The sequence below is a fragment of the Heterostelium album genome (assembly GCF_000004825.1).
Source record: "Heterostelium album PN500 unplaced genomic scaffold PPL_scaffold1, whole genome shotgun sequence".
Lineage (NCBI taxonomy): Eukaryota > Evosea > Eumycetozoa > Acytosteliales > Acytosteliaceae > Heterostelium > Heterostelium album.
Genome location: NW_008805063.1, coordinates 1241884 through 1263260, shown reverse-complemented (window position 1 = coordinate 1263260; position 21377 = coordinate 1241884). Strand labels below are relative to the sequence as shown.

Sequence of the window (21377 nt, the reverse complement as noted above, 5' to 3'; positions counted from 1 at the left end):
TGACCTGTCAGAGTTATATTATTTTTATTTATTCTATTAAAATTAATTATTGTTATTTATTTATTGGCGGTGGCAGTGTTTAAGAGTTCTTCAAGTTCCTCTATAGATTTTTTAATCTCATCAGTATACTTTTCGAAATCTTGGTCGATGTTCTTGAACTGTCCTTTCTCATTGAGTATATCCTTTGAAAGGAAAAGCTTTGGTTTGGTGTTTGTTAGATTCATTTTAATTGGACTTTTATCAGTGATGATACGTTCCAATGAGAGGGCAGAGTTGACACCGCCATGGAATCCATAGCTAACAATGACCGCTGGCTTGGAATTCCAATCCGGATAGACATAGTCAATAGCATTCTTTAGAGATGCTGGCATACCGGCATTGTACTCTGGAGTAACAAATACAAACGAATCGAATTTCTTTACAGTGTTGTACCAATGTCTACCTTCTTCAGTCGAGTAGTTACCTTTCAATGCCATTGGTGCTACGTCTAAAGATAAAGATTTTGTATTTTTTTAGTTTTTATTGATATTTATATATTTGTGAACATTTATATATACCTTCATTAAAGAATGGAAGATTAAACTTTTTTAGATCTAAAATCTCTGCATTAAGATTCTTCTTAACACCTGATTTTTCGAAAAACCAATGGGCTACCTTATCTCCTACACGGTTATCTCTAATAGAACCTATAATCACTCCAACTGACTTCATATTGATTTGTTAATTTATTATTATTAATTTATTATTATTAACTTATTGTTATTATTATTGTTTTTTATAATTAATATTATATCAAAATGTATTATTTTTAGATATTAATCTTAAATGTATAATGATATTAGTTTTCATGTTTTTTCATATTTATAAAATAATAATTAAATCTAGAAATTGAATCTTGAATTTACTTCCCATTCCTTGGTTCCAGAAATGTTGTTGTTATCAAAAAAGACGATTTTTTTTTTTTTTTGAATATCTTTCTTTATTTTTATAATATTTATTTATTTACAATTTTACACAAAACAGTGTAAAGTTTAATTTAAGACGAAAGTTCATTTCTTGTGTTTATAAATTGGTCTATGGTGTCTTTATACCAAGTTAAATGATGATACTGATCAAAGAAGCTTGAGCAACTGTACAACAGATACTTTAGTCTGTCTGGGTCGTTCTCGGAATGAGCCTGGCTGATCATAGCTATTCCTTCTTCTAGAGGATTACGAATCTCTCTGTACAGCTTGATCAAATCCTCTATATTATTGGTTTGTTTTAAATAACCAACATAATACTCTAAACTATCATAATGTCCTCTTAATTGATTTATAAACAACTTCCAATTCAATGTTGTCTAAAATATGTATAAAATTTAGTGTTAATATAATAAAATCATCATTTTTGTATGTATTATTATTATTATTATTAATTTATTATTATTATTATTAGAACATACTTTTAAAAACATAATTACTTTAAATAGAACATCTTCATTAAATTCCTCTTGATACAATTGTGTGGCATAGTTTAATAGCTGTTCTTTGTCTTGAATCGATCTGATCGAATCAATTCCTGTTGGTGTAACATTGTTTTTAATTTTATCTATAATCGATTCGATAGAGTTGTCTTTGTGATAGCTTAGCTCTTTACATAACTCATCGACACGCTTATCGAGAGTGTTGGTTATCTCTATTAGTGACTCATTCTCCTTAAGTACCTTTTGATAGTTGTCGTTCAACCTTTGATTCTCAGTGGTAAGTAAACCTAATTTAGATTCACTCCTATCAGCAATTTCACCAAGATCTCTAATAATATCTTTTTGAATAATAATTTCATCTAGTTCATTTTTATTATTATTATTATTACATCTTGCTACTATATCATTATTATTATTATTATTTTTATCATCGGATTGTTGTTGTTGTTTCTTAGGAGACAATTTATCAAATATTAATAGATTTAGAAATGAACTTCTTGCATTGTTATTGTTAGTTGTATTGATATTACTGCCATTGTTATTGCTATTATTATTACTGATATCATTATTATTCTGTGGTTGATCGATCAAAGACTTGTCTCTACTACTATTACTTCCATTATTGGTAATAGCATCATCGATTGTTTTGTTATTTGTAGAATTCTCTAATGTATTCATGTGTTATATATAACATATAATTCAACACAATTCAATTTAATACATTATCCCAATTCAAATTAATCAGGTCTGTTATTACCGTAATAAAATCAAAAAAAAAAAAATCATTCACACCATTATTTTATTTGAATGATCAACACAATTTAATATTATTTTATATTTTATTTTTTTTATTTTTTATTTTTGTATGAATGTTTGTAGTATTCAACTTCGAGTAAATTGTTCCCATTTTTTCTATTTATATTAAACTGTTTGGTTGGTTCAATTGTTAAATTTTTGGGGAATGTTATAATGGTTTCTAAATTTAAATCAAATCAATATTACTAGTACAATGAAAATTAGTGGTGATGTGATAAAAATTATACTAATATTGATGTATAAAATAATATATATTATAGTAGAGGGGTGATGGTAATTCAATTTCGAATATTATTATTACTTTTACAATATTAATTTCCTTCTTTATAGTTTCGTACAATCCACCACTTTAAGTTAAGATCATTCCATTGTTGTTTATCCAATCAATATATTTGTAGATTATGGAACTCAGATTTTAGTAAGTTAAATAGTTTTTCAGATAAAGAATTGTTAGATAGGTCGGAGTTACCAATAAAGAGTATATTGAATTGATCTTTCAAAATATCTAATTTTTGAATAGAAATGGGATGAACCAAATTTCTCTATTTAAATAGAATTTCAAATTTCCAAATCTATTCAAATCAAAAGCATCTCAATTCAAAATATAAAACTTACCTTCAAAACTATTACTATAAAATGTTATTTAGTAAGTTTTCCTCAAAAAAAAAAACCTACCTTTTCATTTTATACTAATTATTTCTTATTCAAGAGAATTTAATGTCACTTGGAAGTGTATCTGTTAGTTCAGTAAGTAGTTCCTCAGTTGGTGGATCTTCAAACATGAGTGGATCACAGTCTGATAATGATATCACAGGTAGAGGTTGTCATTCTAGAAGAGGTTGCCATTCCGGTGGTGGAAACAATGGATGTACTAGACCAAGACCATGTCCCCAACAACCATCAAGTTGTTGCCCAAGCGGTGGTTGTTAGAAAAAGTAGTTTTACCAATCAATTTCAAATTTCTCTATTGTAAATATATTATTTATATTTAATTTATCAAAATTATTTAAATAAAATTTATTTAATTATTTAATATTTATACAAAATATATTAAAGATTTTTTTTTTTTTTTTTTTTTTGTTTAAATATTTGGACTCATTACAAGTGATCCAATTGAAATTCCAGGATTGATTTTGTGGGCATTCTCCCAAAGTTTTCGTTGTAAAAACTCTGGTCCACCGAATTCATGATCCAAAATCGGATAGTGACGGACGTATGCCGATGGATATTGGACACCGGCCTCTATTGCATTTCCAAGGTTTTGATGGTAGATAATATCCTTGAGCGATGTTTCACCATCTTTGTTGTAGAGTATCGCCTGAGATTCGTCGTCCCATGCCTTCCAATGGATCCAGGCATGTCTGAAAACCGCCTGATAGATGATAAAGACACAACAGTCTCTGAGTTCTTCCATTGTCTCAATGGAGTTAGCCTTTGGATCTTCGTTGAGTTGATGATCGACCAGATCTTTCGATACGGCAACAATCTCACTCCAATGTTGGTTGATTTCCACTTTGTTGTGCGAGATAAAGTCATCGACGTATTCACCGATCAACTTCCATGCTGCTAGGTCCGCTTCGTCATAGGTGTTATTCTTGATGTTCGATGGAAGTGGGTTTGGTTTCCAACGGTAAGTCATATGCTTAAACTTCTCGGTGAGCATTTGTACCTGACCTTCATAGGTGAGCGCAGCAGCCAAAGTTACAACACCATTATACATTGGTCTGACAACCAACCAATTATTAAAGATAACTCCATCAAAGTGAGGGTAGAGTAACTTTTTAATTGGATTTCTAATTATATTTCTATAGAATGCCATATTATACATTTCAACTATAAAATGTACTCCAACATGTGCCCAACTATATATAGTACAAAGTTATTAGAATAATGAAATCTGAGAATAATATGTTTCTAGTAGAAACTTACGTAATATTATAATTGAACTCAATCATCATGTATTTGATTTTGAATTCATTCCACTCTGGACTTCCATCGGCAAGTTGTGTTATAACTGGTCCATCTGGTTTCATTTGATATTGTACATTGACTATAACCAATTGGTCATCGACTAATTTGAAATTACAACATGTATTATCTGGTAGCCAAACATCCTTTCTGATTTCGTATCCAGAAAAACTGAGTCTCATTTCATAGTCCCATTCTTTTCCTTCTACCTTCTTGAAAAAGTTATAAGGACGGTTGCATCCATTCAATCTTCTGTAAACAAAGAATTCATCTGAAGTAGCAAAATCAGATCTCGTATATACATTGGGTGGTAACATATCCCATGCATGTTTTTCTCCACGTAACATCCAATAAATCTATTTATTTTAAAATATATTAATAAAAAAAATTAAAATAATAATATTAACATAGTAACTTACAATTACAAAAGCAACAATCATTTCATTGAACTCATCATGTTCAACAAAACCTGGACTCGGCATTGCCAGAGCAGGAATCTTTGTATCTGGATCAAATACTGGTAGTCTCTTCCAATATTTAATTCCGAAATGTGGAATTGGTTCCAAACTGATTTGGAAATCAATTTTACCCAACTCGAAATCATTGATGTCGTTCAATGTTCTAGAAACTTCAAATTGTAATTTTTCCATTCCATTACCTACTAAACCAGATTGTACCTATAATTATATTTATTTTTTTAAATATAATAATTGTTAAAATATTTCTTTTCTTTTCTTTCTTATTATTATTAATATTTACATTATAGACAATAGAGGAGAAACTTCTCAAAGTATTACAAAGTAAATTTGGTGCGTTGTCATTGATTAATTTAATTTCAATATTAAAACCATTTCTACCAATCTCTTCAAGTGAACTATAAATCAATTATTATCTAATTAATAAGTATTCGCTATAATTATTATTCTGGATAGTTTGAATATTTACAATGATAAAGCAGGATCCTCTTCATAAAAAGATTCGAAACCTTTCAATCTTGATTCAGTTGTTTGTGGTAATGTTTTAGATCCCTCTACATTAATCCATAGATGATAATTGGTTGGAGTTTTCAATATAACTTTTATAACTAAGTTTTAAGAGTAGATTTTAACTTGAAGTTAGTAAAAAAATAATAAAATAATAAACAATCTAAGGAATGTATTTTTTTAGATTACAAACTTTTGATTGTGCATGTTATTGGAACAACATTTATATTCTTTCCATAGACATGATTATATTTATCGATTATCTCTTTTCTAGTGTGCGCTCTAGCCTTACGATCATTATGTGAAATCAATCCTTTCAATAGTTTTTGAGTGATTGTATCAACTTTGTTTGGTTCCATATCTTAATAATAGCAACTATAGTTTTATATCTAAAAATAATCTAAAACATAAGTTTTGCAATGGTTATTGTTAATAAATATTATTATTAAGTATTTCTTTTGTGTTAATTAAAATTGAGTGGTTGCTGTACAATTTAATTTAATTTAATTATTTTTTTGACTGAAGCTGAATGGTTTATTGGGGGAGGGTTATATTATTTACTTTTTTGGTATGCATAAAAAATTTAACCAGAAGGGGTGCAAACAAGTGTAAGCACCTTCAATCAATCAAAAATATAATTTAGCAATAATCTTTATTTTTGTTGTGCATACTAAACTAACTAAACTAAAAGATACCTTTATTATTGTTGTTGTTGTGCAAAAAAGTGTTGATATTTTTTTTTTTGTTGCCTATACTGTTGTTGTGCAATGTGATCATTTATGTGATTGTTGATTGCTTGTTTGTTTATAAATAGCGCTATAGTACTAACTTTTAAAAGAATTTGTGAAAAGGTTTCTTTGCCGGTACTTTTACATTATCGATTGCTTTCAATTTGATTTCGTCTTCTATGTTCTGATAGTTTGGTGTTGGTACATCTACTATCTGTTTTACATAGTGAAGTACCTCTTCTGCCGTACATATATAATCTTCACCACAATACACTCTGAACAATTCAAATATATATTCTTCTGCCTTTGCTCTTTTATCTTCTTTTACTTTAACCGTTTGAGAATATTGTTTTGCTATATTTATTAATATATGATCAAAAAAGTTAGTTAGATCTTTTTATTTGGTTGTTATTCGTCAAATTTCATTTTTGTTTGTTGTTGTTGTTGTTGTTGCTACACCTACCTTCTTTTGAAAATTTAACATGAAACTCTGCTTGCTGTGGAGTAAAGCTTCCATTCAGTAATGAAGTGACCAAGTAGTTTGATGAAGCAGGATCGCCTAGTCTGCCAGTCATCACAGTATATAATTCGTTGACATAGTCTCTAGCTGTGTCTGTATTCAAGCCTTGTTTCAGTATCTCTTTATCAAATTGTTTTGTTTCATAGTTGTAGTATTTAAAATTATTTCCATCTGACTTATTGCTACTACCACCACTATTTGTATTTTGTTTATTTGTTGTTGGCAGTTGTGATTGTTGTGTTGGTTGTTGTTGACCTTTTTGTTTAATATGTTCAGGGGATGTGTGTTTCAATTGGTAGGTTGTTGGGAATTTCTCTGCTAATGATTCAATATATAGTGGTGTACTCTCCAAATTAAGTTTGCCCGTCGCAACGAATCCATAGACTGTATCTATATGTTGTGGTACACCTTCTTTCTCATAGTAATATAAAAATAACTTTCTAATATAGTCTTTGACTAAATATGAATATAATTCATGTTAATATTGATTATTATATTCGAATGTTTAATAATATATATATTAATCAAAGTGCAAAACACAAACCTTGAAGTTCATTCATTTTAATTTATAATTATTTACAAAAAAAAACTAAAAAATATATACAAAAAAATAAATAATATGAAAAAAATACAAATAAATAATGTGACAGATAATAAATAATTAATTAAAAATATCGATATTGATAGTTTATTAAAAAAAAAAAAGAAATAAATAAAGCTTTTAAATATCGTGCAGTAGTCGTGTGAATAAAAGAATCAAAAAAATTAAATAAATTGTTTATCTGAAAACTAAGAAATTTTTTTTTTTTGCAAATATTATTTATTATTAATAATTTTTATTATTATTTATTTATTTATATATTATTCGAATGCAGGTATCGGTTGGTGTGACGATTTCTTCTTTTTCTTTAAAGATGAAAAACCTATCTTCATACTATTAAATGCCTCGCTTAATGTGCTACTACTATTGTTATTGGTATTATTATTGTTATTGTTGTTAAAAGTATCGTTCAAGTTTGAAGAGGAAGTCGAAAATGCTGTAGACGATGATAGTGATGATGATGATGATGATAGTGATGTATTGTTATTATTATTATTATTATTATTATTATTTGAAGATGTAGTACTAATTGAAGATTGTGATGAACTTAGTGCATTTTGAAGATTTTGTAGTGATGCATATGGTGAGGTCGAGGAGGATTTCGTGAATTTTATGATGGAGGAGAATTGAATGATTTCGGCGGCTTGTTCGTTGTTGTCCACCCAGATTTGAATGGCGTTCGATACATCCTGACTGCCTCTGCTCTTGAGTTTCTGGCAGATCTCTTTACAGCCTTGAATCTGGCAGTTCAGAATTCTGTGGATATCTTCGCGCTCATCGGTGTTAGCAAAGAGTAGATCGATTTGCAATGCTATCACGGTTGGGTTGTTGGTATCGTATGACGTCAAACGGATACTGTTGAGACAATTGCTGCTGGCGCTGTGTTCCAAAGATAGCGAGCTGAATGGCAGACTCATTGAGAAGTAAAGTCTACTGGAAAGTCGTTTCGTTCTTGCAATCAGAAGCGTATCGTTGAAGATATAGAGATGTCGGTGGTCCGATTGATCTTTTAGCAGCGACTTGTCGACTCGCACTGGACAATCTTTGATATACTTTCTCGATGCTTCGACAATGGTGAATGGCACTCCCTCCAGTGTGTTTTGTAGTTTGATTAGCTTCTCATTGGTTTCGTCAATCTTTTGGAATTCATTAATGAACTCTGCCACCTCTGACAGTTTGACATGGATGTCCTTGAGATCCAGGTAATCTTGGTCATCTGGTGAAGTATATTTTAATATTTCATTAAAGAATAATGGATATTTACTAAATATTTAGTTTAAATATAATTAGAACAATAAGAATAATCGGAGAAACCAATTTTAAATAATTAATATTACTAACTTACCATATTCTTTGAATTGGTTTAATTAGATAGTCTTGTAATCTCAAACCTCTGGATTGTGGAAGTGCCGAAACATCACTTATGAATTGAGAGAAACTACTGTTTGACTTTGAAAGATCTTCAATTGCAAGTAATGCTTTCGAGTGATTCTTACAATATTGTGAATACATTTTTAAGAATGCATGCTATCAAGTAATTTCTATTAATATAAAAATTAATTAATATCTATTTTTATATTATACTTACTAATTTCTTAAAAATCTTAATAGTGTTACTTAAATTTATATCATTTCCAGCACCTTTCAAATCAGTGATAAGTGTGAAACTAATATTTCTAATGATTTCAATGTTGGAGAAAATTGATTCAATGGCTGTCTTGGAGTATTTCTTCTTTTTCAGCGGAACCATTATATCTTGGATTACATAATCTAGATCACGAAGATAATCCTCCTCTGTGGTGAGTAGTTCATTCAAAGAAGCCAGGGCATTCATTTCCATTTGTTGAAGTGTCAGCGAGTTCTTTTTCGAGTCATTACCCATCGGTGTTGTAGGTACACTGCTACCAACACTATCCAACTCGGAAGTATCTGGAAAAGTGTCATCCTCTGTACTGTATTCTGAATCGATAGAACTCGATGACGTATTGTTGTCTATATAAACTGAATCTGAAACTATTTCACTTTCAAATTTGATTGGTTGGAGTTTATGTTCATGTTGGTAGTTGTGGTTATTCTCGATACTCGATGTCTGTGGATTGATATCTAGTGTTGTTTGTGGACTGTTTGATCTTGGTGGAACTGGTGGTTTCCTTGATTTTAATATTTTCTTGTTTGGAGTGAGTGGTGCGGCTGGAGGAGATGTGGCAGTCATCATTGTCAAACTTGGCAGGGAGGTAGAGTTTCTAATCGTAAGGTTCTTTCTACTATTTACTTTTCTCTTGGAGGGCAGCCTTTTCAATTTAATTCGATCTAAATTTAAATTGGTTTTCATCGAACTGTTTTCTTTATCCTTGAATATTTTAATTTTGTCGGCTATATCCAAGGTTTCGATTTGTGGTTCGGTTACCAATTCATTTTTGACCTCTGAGGATAAACAAGTTTGTTTGGCACTTGTCAGGGTTGGAGAAGTGTGGGTAGAGCTGCAGCATGATTTATTCTTATATTTATGATTCTTTTCAAGTTCTCCAAAATCAAAAACTACACTTTTTGATTTTGGTAACACTGTTTTATTATTACTATTATTATTATTATTATTATTTGAACTTGATACTTCTTTTGTTGAAGTTTTAGATTCCTTTGATGATCTAAACACAGATGCTGATTTTGATTTTACTGAGCTATTTTTTTCATTTCTCTTAAATGTTAATCCTCTAATAATTTGGAATTGAAAATCTCTTTTATTTTTTAAATTCCTTGTTGATATTTCAGTCTCCATGGATTTGAAAACTATTATAAAAAAAATAAACAAATCTAAACAATAAATTATTAATATTGATTGATGGTGATTACTAAATATTTATTATTATTAATTATTGTGATAAATTAATTTTTAATTTCTATCTAAACATTAATTTATTGTAGAGAGTACAAAATACAAATAAACATTTATAATAATTTTAACATTAATAAAATTTATTCAAATATTATTTATAAAAATAAAAACCAAAATAAGAGATAGATAGTAAAAACAGTTTGAGTGGATTCAAATAACTAACGAAATCTATTAGTTAGATAGATAGGTTGACAGTAGATTGATAGATAGTAAAATTAAAGTTGACATGAGTGACATGTGAGATGAAAAATTAAAAATCACACTCCTTGTTGTTAGTTATTGATTGATGGTGAGTTATCTATCTCTATTGATGACGATAAATAAATAAAAATCAAATTTAGTGGTTTAGATAATTATCTATTGGTGTTGATGAGAAGTGTATGTTGTGGTGTGTGGTTTTATCTATTATTTCAGTGTGGGTGATATCATATATTGTTTTTTGATCACCAATATAAAATTGGATTGCCATGTGATTAAAATATATCTTTTTTTATTTTGAAAGAATGAAAATTATCTCACTTATTGAAGAAAACAAATAAACAAACGAAACAATTAGCAATTCATTTTTTTTCGTTCACTTATCTATCTTGTGTTAGAATTTCTATATAACTTTTTATTCTGGTGAAAAGTGAAAGTGAATCTTGGGAAATAATAGAAAGAAATGTGAGGTGTTTCAGTGATGATGTCTCTTTTTTAATAAAAGGTGTATTGTCCGGATTTAACATAATGTTATAACTATTTCTTTCATTAATTTGAAGATATGAATATAAACCATGGTGAAATATTAATTTAAGTATGAGATATAGATACTAATAACATATCTCAATTTAATAGAGTATGCGCATATCTTATACGATTATCGTTTGGATGATATGATAGATGATGAATTATAAGAAATAAATAATATCAATTCCAAAACAAATTAATATATTTAAATACTCATGAGGTCTATCTTGAAATGGAAATAAATAGTATAGTTTTGTATCTGATAAATTTTATTCCTAAATTTAAACTATATTTACCAATATTTATTACAGTTGACTCACTTTATTATTAATTGGTTTATTCTATAAAAAATAATAAAACATGAAAGACTTTGCCTATGATAAAAATTATTTTATTAAAAAATAAATAAATTAAATTATGAGTAATGAGTATCTTAAAATTGATTATATTTAGAAACAATGATTGATTAATGAATTAATTTTTTTTTTGATGATGAAATTAATATATTTCGGTAATTTGATTCCACATCACAACGAATATGTTAAACTGCTATGTATTTGGTAGTTGAAGGTATTCGGTGACCTTTCCTTTGTGGAAAAGCACTTCTCTTTTTGGTGTACTTCCGTAAGACCATCTTATCTTTTATTAAGCTGGTACACACAATGTGATAAAAATACTCTTGTTATTGTGTATGATAATGGAATAAAGTTATTCTGATTCCAACTCTTTGAGTTGAATATTTTAAAACACACAACAACAATAACAACAACATCATCAAACATTGACAACTCAAATATCAAACATCAAACAAGGCAATAGCATCTAATCAAAACAATTTAAAATTGTATATTATTACTATTTATTATTCTTTAGGGAGTGAAAAACTATATGGTTTAAAGATGTGTTGATATGATTGTATGATAATATGAAATCAATATTTGTATTTAGTGAAGTGAACACCACCACTACCACCATCAACACACCACAATTGTGTTTGAATTTTATTTACTTTCCTAAAGTGGAGTTTAGTAGTTTTTTTATAAAAATAACTGCCAATACTGATGAATTTTTGATTGACAGTGGTGACACACATTCTAAACATTCACACTCAATGATGTTGATTTATTTGAATTAATAATATTATATTTTTTTGTTATTGATAACCCAAAATTTTAAACCATTAAATATTTTTATTTATTATATCTTTTTTTGAATTTATTATCTTAAGATGAATATCCCTTTTTTAGATTATTTCAATTTATTTTATGTTCTATTGATATTCATCAATTTCATACTTGGAATTAAAAATTAATTATTTCAATGATATCATGAGATGATTTGATTTATAATAATATAGAAGTTCAGTATGATCGTAAATTAAATATTGTTTGGATGTGTTCCCAGAAATGGAAATATGAATGAAAACAAGGACAGAGATTTGACAACTTTTTTATTTCTAACATCTCAATAAGACACCTAACAAAGTGAAATCTAAATATAACAAATCTCCATTAACTATCATCCAATAGGACAACAATTATTTTGATATTTTACAAATTGTAGAATAATACAAAAGATAAAGTAAAATCTCTAATTCTACAAATTTTTCTATTAAACAGAATTTAAAATAAAAAAAGATGTACTTGTTGTGTTATATCTGATCAAAGAAGTAAAAGAATAGCATTTTATTGTTATTCTTTATTCTTCATATAAATAGACTCTAACTCATCTATTATAAGGGAATTACTTTTAGATGAATTTCTTTTCTTTAATAAATCTATTGCCAACTCTGGTTTGTTTGCCGATATATAGCTATAATAATTGTAAAGGTATGTATTTAATTAGTTATCAATCATTGTTATTATTATTATTGTTTAGTTGTTATTATTATAAAAAAAAACATACCATTTAACACTTTGTATTATGTTTGATTCTTCACTTTGTTGTCCCCATTCCAAATAAAGACTTTGAATGATTTCGTGTTGCATTGGAAGTCGTTGTTTGGCAAGCAAAATTGCTTCTTGTATGTATCCAGATTTACGATAGACTTCAATGGCATCGAATACACGGTTGATTGCAAGCAGATAAGATACTGCCATGTGATAATCACCTTCTATGATGAGTTGTTTCGAGTAGAGCTCGCACATCGACTGGTAGACATCACGTCCGCACTGTGCAGAGAGTGCAACGTAATGAGCATTGAGCTGACCTTGCTTGACAATGCGTTGCAGTGCCGATTTCAAATTGCCCGACCACATGTTCAGCGACACAAAGTGATCGAGTTCCTTCTCTGTCAAGTGTTCTGACATCTCCTGTTGCAAAAACTGCTGAATCACATGATTATCCAATGAGTATATACTATCATTAATATTACCAGCTGGCTCAACTCCACTCTTAGCATTTGAATCTTCCGCAAGCAGAGGTTGACCATTATCGTTCATTGATTTTATAGTCTTTGCCAAATTGATTATCGATTGTTCATCTTTACTGCTGGTTGTTGATTTATAAAGTAATGGAAGGATTACTTTTGATTTTTTCTGTTGTAAATTGTTGTTTTTAACTGCAGTTGAAGGTGTGGAAACAGAAGGTGTTTGGATTTGTGTTGTTGTTGTTGATGGTGGATTTGTAATGTTTGTTGATTGTTCTGTCGATAATGTTGATTTGTTATCAGTATTATTATCATCATTTGTAGCTATCTGACTGTCTGTATTTGAGGGTGTTGGTGTAGTTGTCTCTGTAATTGGCTTTAGTAGTTTATCTTTTTTTACCAGTTTCTCAGTGGGTGGTATTTTGAATGGTTGTTGTGTGTAATCCCACATTCTAACGGTTTGATCCTCACCACCTGTGAATACAACATCTCTGTAGATATGACTCCAATGCACGGTCAGAACTCTGCCATCATGACCACGAATATTGGCAATTGGTTGCATCGTTTCGATGTTCCAAACCTGTGCAGTGCAATCAGCAGAGCAACTAACCAATAGGTTCTCATCGTGTGGCGACCAACTAATACCAAACACAGCTGCTCTATGATTCTTAAAGCATCCAACCAATTCTATTTGAAAAATTGTTGTTGGTATTGTTGTAGTTGTAGTTGTAGTATCTTTGATATCATCATTTGTTGTTGTTGTTGTTGTTTGTTGCTGATAACTTCTAATCAGTCGGAATATACCAATGGTTTTATCAAGTGATGCAGTTGCAAAGTAATCGGATTTCGATGGATGTGGATTCCATCTGATTCTATTGATGAGTTGCTTATGATGCTTCATTGTTGTGAGTAACTTGAATTTCGAATCGTAGAGTTCAAGCTGTCCGGTCTGAGTGGAAACAATCACCAGCTCTGCATTGGCATTCCAACAGAATTCACTCTTGGCACCAGCTGATCTAGATTGATCTTTAATACCATTCTCGAACCTAATTACGTCATTGATATTCTTGAAAGGTTGGTCTATCTTTTCCGGATTCCATTCAAAGATCTCACCATTTCCCAAACTATATATTCTATAATTAGAACTACTACTATTACTATTACCACTTTCATTCATTGATCTCCACTGAATTTCATAAATCTCCTTCTTATGAGCACCTGGGAAGAAACTTGAAGTGTTTCTTTCGGTGTCATAGATTCCGACACGTCCATCATCCAAACCAAAAGCAAGTTGCGATGTCTTTACTGGATGTATATCGATTGCTGTGATTTTAGATTGTATTCCTTTCCAATAACTTTTAGTTTCATATACATCTGTTATACTATTATTAATGTTGTTGTTGTTGTTGTTAGTCTCACTGATATCATCTAAATCCGGTGACCATTGTCTAATGATGTTGTCACCACAGCCAATAACCAATGTCTTTGGACTGTAACAGCTAGAGGTGATGCAATATACGAATCCACCAAGTGCAGTGATCTTCCATTTCACTTTGTTGTTCGGTTCCCAGTAGATCATGTTGCGATCCATCGATGTGGTGATCAATGGCGGGTGTCTGACAGCGGTGTTGATTGAAATCTCGTTACCTTCAAAAGGACAAGCAGTGATATTGAAGATCGTACGTTGGTGATGACTACCTGGGAATCGCTCTCCCAATGGTTTCGGAAGCGTAAGATTCCAAACCAGTAAATCGGCACCGAGCGAGCTTGTCACCAAGTAGTTTGGTGTCTCTGGACTCCAACATAGTGTCAACCAAACTCTGTTCTTATCAGCTGTGTTACCGGACTGTTTCGAAGCATTACTAGTTGCTGCTGAAGACTTGTTGCCTGAAGGATTCAAGTTGTGTAACACCGAGAATCCACTATCCAGCGATTCATGACTTGCCTGTTTCCACACCTTAATAGTCTTGTCTTTAGATGAACTAACAAAAGATAACAACGCTTGATGATCTGCTGATTGTTGCTGCTGCTGTTGTTGTTGTTGTTGTAACTTTATCCAAACTATAGATTGTATTTCATCGGAATGAGCATTTAGCTTACATTTGACCGATTGTGTTATAAAGTCATAGAGTAGTAACCAATCCATTTTGATAGCCAATCGATATCAGGTTTGGATAGCTGTTTTGATTGCAGAATGCAAGTGAGGTTATAGGTGACTGGCTCGATGTCTTTAGGAGTGGAGTGATCAGCTTGACATCGTTCGACCGCCACAATACGATACGACCGTCTTTGTCAGCAGAGATGATCTGCTCTGCGTCGAACGGCGATGAAATCACAGCGGTCACCTCATTCTTGTGCACACTATGATAGGCAACACACTCTAGACTATCGATATTCCACAGTCGTACTGTCTTGTCAATCGATACCGATATACAATGATTCTGTTTCAACTTATGAAAGCACACACCCAATATCCTATCTGTATGACCAACTAATTTACCTATAAACTGTCTAATTAATAATAATAATAATAATAATAATCACATTTTTATATTAGTATAATGATGATGATCATGATCATGATGATCATAACATTTTATTCTTATATTTTTTGTAAGATACTTTACTTTTTATTGATGTCAAAAAGAAAGAGTGTACATTTCGATGCATAGATATAGATACCACTAATATTACAGTCGGATATCTGCGAACAATACCAATTCGATGATGATGGTAGAATATATAAATGACTTTTATTTATATCAAAATTCTTATCATTATTAATATTATCATAAATATTGTTATCATCAACAATATTTGTTGTGGTTGTAGATGTGGTGGGTGTATCAGTTGTTACATTAATACTATCATTATTATTATTATCATTATTATTATTGTTGGTACCAGTAGTCGTTGTTGTATCAGTTGTAAGATTATTACTTTCAACTTTTATTTCAGTATTTGAAACTGATGGCAATTGTAGTTCTATATTGTTAATGGTATCATTATTCTTGTTATTCTCTTTATGATTATCACCCATTTAAAATGCTGTTTATTTTTATTTCCTTTTTTTATTTTTAATTTCAGCTATGCATCTCGAGATCGTCCAATTTTTTATATAATTGAGGATAAATTAACAGTAACAGTTTAATTTTTTGTGTTGACATAAAAGATAATACTTTTTTTTTTTTTTTTTTTTTTTTAAACAACTTGTTATTATTAAATGATATACACTAATATATTTATAATTACTATTCTTATTAAAAAAAAAACTAAAAACATTTAAAAAAACTAAAATAAATGAATAATTTTGTTTCTATTTGTAAAATTTGTTCCTCTTCTATTGAAAATGGACAAGATAGATATGTTTGTACAGAATGTCATAATTTGGTAATCTGTTCTGATTGTTATCCAAAATCCCACCAAATTGAAGATTTACACACTGACTCGGCCCCAATTCCTCATCATTGTACTTTAGAAACAAGTAATATTATAAAACAAAAATATTGAAATTAATTTTTATTATTTTAATTAATAATTTTTTTAAATAATTATTTAGAATCAAACTATGATCATTTCATTTCAAATAAAGTTTCTGAAGATTCAAGTCAATCTTTATAGTAAGTAAAAATTATACCAATTTTGCTGAATCAATTTTATTAATATACTTTATTTTGTTAAAATTTTAAGTAATGCATTCAATTCTTTTTCTCATCGTCCTTGTATTGGGGTAAATAATTCAGAAGTTACCTCTAATATAAAATGGATTAGTTACGGAGATGTACTTTCCAAATCCATTAAATTTGGAAACTCTCTAAGTCACATACTTCCTTATGTAAATATAAAAAAAGAAAAATTCTAAAAAATGATATTTACTTAAATTTTTTATAGTGTTCAAAAGTTGGAGTTTATCTTCCAAATATTCCGGAATGGTATTATGCTGATTTAGGATGTCTATGGTTTGGAATGACAATAGTCCCTTTCCACTTTCAAATAAGTAATATTTATTAGTTTATTTCAACAAACAATACTAAATAATTATTAACTTACTTTAAAAATAGACAAAGAGAATTTAAATTTCATTCTAGAGAATTCTGGAACCTCAGCAATAGTAGTAAATAGTGAATCATTCAAAAATATTGCCAATATCTTAGAGTCAAACCATCAATTCCAATTAAAATTGATCATTCATGTTGAGGATCAATATGATGTTGAAATTAAAAACAAATTACCCAGTAATGTAGAATTCAAATTGTTTTCAGAAATGGAATCTACTAAAGAGACTTTTTTAGAACCAATTAAAAATCACAATAGAGACATTCTTTCAATAAGTAAATTTTATTCTTATTTTTTATTTTTTATAAAAATTTATCTAATACATTAATATTTTTAAAATAGATTATACAAGTGGTACCACTTCAGGTGTTCCAAAAGGTGTTATCAACAAAAATAATGATTTTATGGAATACTTAGGTGAACTATATTTACCTTATCCAATGGTAAAAGTTAGTTTTGCTAGTTTAGGTAAGCTGTTTAAATACTAATAATTAATTTTTTCCAAAAATTCTAATTTATTTTTTAATCTCTTTTTTTTAGCTCATATTCAAAGAAAAATAGACTATCGTGTTTTCTTTACTGGAGGAAGAATTGGTTTATATTCTGGTGATAAAAATAAAATATTTGATTTTATTTCATTACTTAGACCACACAACATTCCGGCAGCACCAAGGTAACTTCTATTTATTTTTTTGCTTCCTTTTTTTTTTAAAAATATCTAATTTTTTATTTTTTTTTTTTCTAAAGAGTTTGGAATATATTATATTCAAACTATGTAACTAGTTTACAAACATATATTGAAGATCATCTTGATCTTTCATTTGAAGAATGTACTTCAAATGTCATGCAAAAGTTCAAGAGCCATCTTGGTGACAGAATCAAGAATATCACTAATGTAGGTGCACCTCTTTCGAGTTCAGTTTTCAACTTTATGAAGACTTGCTGGGGCGAAGATAAGATCTACAACTTCTATGGTTCAACAGAAGTCTCTGCAATAAGCATCAATAACAAGATTCTACCTATGATTCAATACCGAGTGGAGTCTATTCCTTCGTTGGGTTTCACTACAGACGATAAGCCATATCCTCGAGGTCAGCTTGTAGTTACCTCTACAAGAATGAGTGCTGGTTACTACAATAATGAAGAGGATACTAAGAAATCATTCAAAGATGGATGGTACTATACTGGTGATATCGTTGAAGAAATTGCTCCAAATACAATAAGAGTACTTGATAGAATGAATAATTCTTTTAAACTAAGTAATGGTGAATTTGTATGGTAAGTAAATTACTATTTAAACACCTATTTACATTTAAACTAACTTGTTAAACTCTAAAAAGTGCTGAAAAGTTGGAAACTCTTTACTCTAATTCTAAATACATTCAAAACATCTTTGTTTATGGTGATTCAATGAAATCATTTTTGGTTGGAGTTGTCATCCCAACACAGGAGGCACTTAAGAAGGTTGGTAATATCTCTATCAAAGATGCAAATAAGAGTAATCCATTAAAGAAGTTGATATACCAAGATATTGAAAAAATTTCACAAATGAATATGGTTTGTATTCATTAACAACTTAAAAGATGTTTGGTATTTATTTTTTCTAACATTTTTATCATATTTAAAGGGTTTAATTTATGAAATTCCAAAGATTATATCAATTGATAGTACAGAGTGGAGTATTGACAATAATCTTATCAATCCAAATGGAAAATATAATAGAAACAATCTTTTCAATTTCTATGAAGCCTCCATTTCCTCGATGTACCAAATTTTAGAATCTATCCAATCAAAGATTAATACTTGTAATAAGAAGAAAGTCATTGTCAATTACCTACAAACAATTCTCGGATATGATATCAATGACATTGACAACCTTGACCTTTCTTCTATTTCTTTCACAGATATTGGAGGTGACTCTGTTGGTGCTGCTAGATTATCTAATCTATTAAAAGGTAACAACATATCAATAATCAATATACTTTTTATAATATTAACTTTTTTATCAATAGAAAACTTCAATGTAAACCTATCAACACAATCAATTTTGGATAGAAATAATACTTTGGGTAATTTGCTGCTGGAAAAACCAGAGGTTACTCCAGTCAAAGTTAATTGGGAAGAGGAAATGAATTTGGATGAATCTATTCAGGTGAATGGAAAACCAATTATCAAGGATGGCTTCAAGAATGTATTCCTTACTGGTGCTACAGGATACAATGGTTCATTTGTGCTTTACAATCTACTTAAAACACCATCATGCTCCAAAGTGTACTGTCTAACAAGAAGCTCCAAATCAGTGTCAATAGCCAGAGCAAAACTAGTTGATATCTTACGATTCAAGAACATGCTTTCTTTGAAGGAAGAGGAAATCGAAAAGATTCATCCGGTTATTGGAAATTTAGACAGTCCACTGTTTGGGCTTGACATTGATACATTTACCAACCTCTCTAATGAATTGGATATAATCATTCATAACGGTGCCAGTACTCAATTAATGAATCCGTACCTCAATTTGAAGATGGCCAATGTTAAAGGAACTGAAGAAATACTAAGATTGTCAGCTGTCGGAAACCGAGTTATTCCTGTATTCCATATTTCAACCATAGGTGTCTATCATGATTTGGTGATGAAGGAAGGTGTTGAGCCAGACTTACAACGTTTAGATCAGATGTCTGGTTACCCTCAATCGAAATTGGTTGCAGAACAGCTTGTTCAAACAGCTTTCAAAAGAGGTTTACCTGTTTCCATTTGTAGATTGGGTCATATCTACAGTCATTCAGAATCCGGTGTTGACAATGAGAATGACTTCCTACGTCTACTCCTCAGAGGAATCTTGACACTTGGTTACTACCCAGATTTCTCAAAGCAGAGAGCCAATCAACTAACATTGTCACCAGTCGATTGGGTGTCAACTTCCATTGTACATCTAGCTACGAAGAGAAATTGGTCTGCCATCGAAGAGAAAACACCAACCTACCTGTTGACCAATTTTCAATCGATTTCATTCAATGACTTTTTCAAATCGATTTCTAATTATCATCCTTTGGAAATGGTGTCCTACAGTAAATGGATTGAATTGTTATTCGCTAATCCAAACAACCCACTCAATCCAATTATTAAATCATTGACAAGTCAACAAAATGAAACTATCAGCTCTGTAGATCTTCAAAATATTTCACATTTAACAGACCAATCAAGATTCAAAAATGTTGCTCATCTTTCCCATCTAACAGATAATAATGTTACTAATCATACCCACCCAACAGATCAACTACAACTTAGTAACTTTTCACATCTAACTGATCACATCAGCAATCTCTCACATTTAACACATCTTACTGATGAATCAAGAGTGTCTAAACTTGCACATCTTACGGATTCAACAACTATCAGTAACTTATCACACCTTACACATCTTACTGATGAATCAAGGGTGTCTAAACTTGCACATCTTACTGATCCAACAACCATCAGCAACTTATCACACCTTACACATCTTACTGATGAATCTAGAGTGTCTAAACTTGCACATCTTACTGATGAATCAAGAATGTCTAAACTTGCACATCTTACTGATCCAACAACCATCAGTAACTTATCACACCTTACACATCTTACTGATGAATCAAGATTAACAAATCTTGTCCATCTTACAGATCCAACAAACATCAGTAACTTATCACACCTTACGCATCTTACAGATCCAATAACCATCAGTAATCTATCACACCTAACACATCTTACTGATGAATCAAAGATCAGTAATCTTACCCATTTAATATACAAGTTAGAAACCTCACTGACAAAGCAATGATCAACTTTGCGCACCTAAATAATCTCACAGATCATCAGCTTGTCAACTTAGCACATCTTTCACACTTAACAGACAGAGATAATCTTGGAAACTTGCATCTCGCTCATCTTACTGATGTTGTACAAATTAATTCCTTTATAGGTCTAACAGATATTTACAAGAATCCTAAAACAATCCAAACATTGATACAATGCGGTGGATTAGTATGCCCATCAATATCTGATCAAATCATTCACAGACATATTCTACATATCAAATCTTTTGAATCTATTATTGTTTAAAGAAAAATAAAAATAAAAATAATTAATATTTAAAATGTTATTAAATTTTTAATTTTAAGAAAATTGAATCCATTGCGAAAGAAATGATTGAAGTACCAATTGAGAGCTTTAATATTTTTATTTTTATTGAATATATTATCTTTGTGATCAATATA

General features: G+C 30.0%; 9 protein-coding genes across 9 annotated transcripts; 2 read left to right on the top strand and 7 right to left on the bottom strand.

The window, feature by feature from the left end:
* Positions 1 to 56: 56 nt before the first annotated feature.
* On the bottom strand, positions 57 to 711 carry PPL_00557 (NADPH-dependent FMN reductase; the record flags this gene model as incomplete). Its single annotated transcript, XM_020571582.1, has 2 exons — positions 57 to 487; positions 558 to 711. 2 exons carry the CDS (start codon positions 709 to 711, stop codon positions 57 to 59), a joined length of 585 nt encoding a protein of 194 aa, XP_020438856.1.
* Positions 712 to 1036: 325 nt separating this feature from the next.
* PPL_00556 (uncharacterized protein) lies at positions 1037 to 2143 on the bottom strand (the record flags this gene model as incomplete). The annotated part of the gene is made up of 2 exons (XM_020571581.1): positions 1037 to 1342; positions 1445 to 2143. The coding sequence occupies 2 exons, from the start codon at positions 2141 to 2143 to the stop codon at positions 1037 to 1039; spliced, it is 1005 nt and encodes a 334-aa protein (XP_020438855.1).
* Positions 2144 to 2474: 331 nt separating this feature from the next.
* On the top strand, positions 2475 to 3211 carry PPL_00555 (uncharacterized protein; the record flags this gene model as incomplete). Its single annotated transcript, XM_020571580.1, has 3 exons — positions 2475 to 2492; positions 2612 to 2699; positions 2991 to 3211. 3 exons carry the CDS (start codon positions 2475 to 2477, stop codon positions 3209 to 3211), a joined length of 327 nt encoding a protein of 108 aa, XP_020438854.1.
* A 151-nt stretch (positions 3212 to 3362) lies between these two features.
* PPL_00554 (uncharacterized protein) lies at positions 3363 to 5591 on the bottom strand (the record flags this gene model as incomplete). Its single annotated transcript, XM_020571579.1, has 6 exons — positions 3363 to 4143; positions 4211 to 4605; positions 4669 to 4926; positions 5009 to 5123; positions 5195 to 5324; positions 5426 to 5591. The coding sequence occupies 6 exons, from the start codon at positions 5589 to 5591 to the stop codon at positions 3363 to 3365; spliced, it is 1845 nt and encodes a 614-aa protein (XP_020438853.1).
* Positions 5592 to 6063: 472 nt separating this feature from the next.
* PPL_00553 (uncharacterized protein) lies at positions 6064 to 7040 on the bottom strand (the record flags this gene model as incomplete). The annotated part of the gene is made up of 3 exons (XM_020571578.1): positions 6064 to 6314; positions 6424 to 6936; positions 7025 to 7040. 3 exons carry the CDS (start codon positions 7038 to 7040, stop codon positions 6064 to 6066), a joined length of 780 nt encoding a protein of 259 aa, XP_020438852.1.
* A 301-nt stretch (positions 7041 to 7341) lies between these two features.
* Positions 7342 to 12799, bottom strand: gxcF (RhoGEF domain-containing protein; the record flags this gene model as incomplete). The annotated part of the gene is made up of 6 exons (XM_020571577.1): positions 7342 to 7960; positions 8427 to 8608; positions 8670 to 9868; positions 12162 to 12191; positions 12448 to 12512; positions 12606 to 12799. 6 exons carry the CDS (start codon positions 12797 to 12799, stop codon positions 7342 to 7344), a joined length of 2289 nt encoding a protein of 762 aa, XP_020438851.1.
* A 61-nt stretch (positions 12800 to 12860) lies between these two features.
* Positions 12861 to 15214, bottom strand: gemin5 (WD40 repeat domain-containing protein; the record flags this gene model as incomplete). The annotated part of the gene is made up of 2 exons (XM_020571576.1): positions 12861 to 13027; positions 13060 to 15214. 2 exons carry the CDS (start codon positions 15212 to 15214, stop codon positions 12861 to 12863), a joined length of 2322 nt encoding a protein of 773 aa, XP_020438850.1.
* Positions 15215 to 15568: 354 nt separating this feature from the next.
* PPL_00550 (uncharacterized protein) lies at positions 15569 to 16108 on the bottom strand (the record flags this gene model as incomplete). Its single annotated transcript, XM_020571575.1, has 2 exons — positions 15569 to 15579; positions 15751 to 16108. 2 exons carry the CDS (start codon positions 16106 to 16108, stop codon positions 15569 to 15571), a joined length of 369 nt encoding a protein of 122 aa, XP_020438849.1.
* A 260-nt stretch (positions 16109 to 16368) lies between these two features.
* On the top strand, positions 16369 to 21222 carry PPL_00549 (Putative transposase; the record flags this gene model as incomplete). The annotated part of the gene is made up of 12 exons (XM_020571574.1): positions 16369 to 16552; positions 16628 to 16688; positions 16759 to 16798; positions 16960 to 17065; positions 17130 to 17399; positions 17467 to 17592; positions 17665 to 17797; positions 17872 to 18402; positions 18465 to 18681; positions 18752 to 19079; positions 19137 to 20798; positions 20915 to 21222. The coding sequence occupies 12 exons, from the start codon at positions 16369 to 16371 to the stop codon at positions 21220 to 21222; spliced, it is 3966 nt and encodes a 1321-aa protein (XP_020438848.1).
* Between the last annotated feature and the right edge of the window lie 155 nt (positions 21223 to 21377).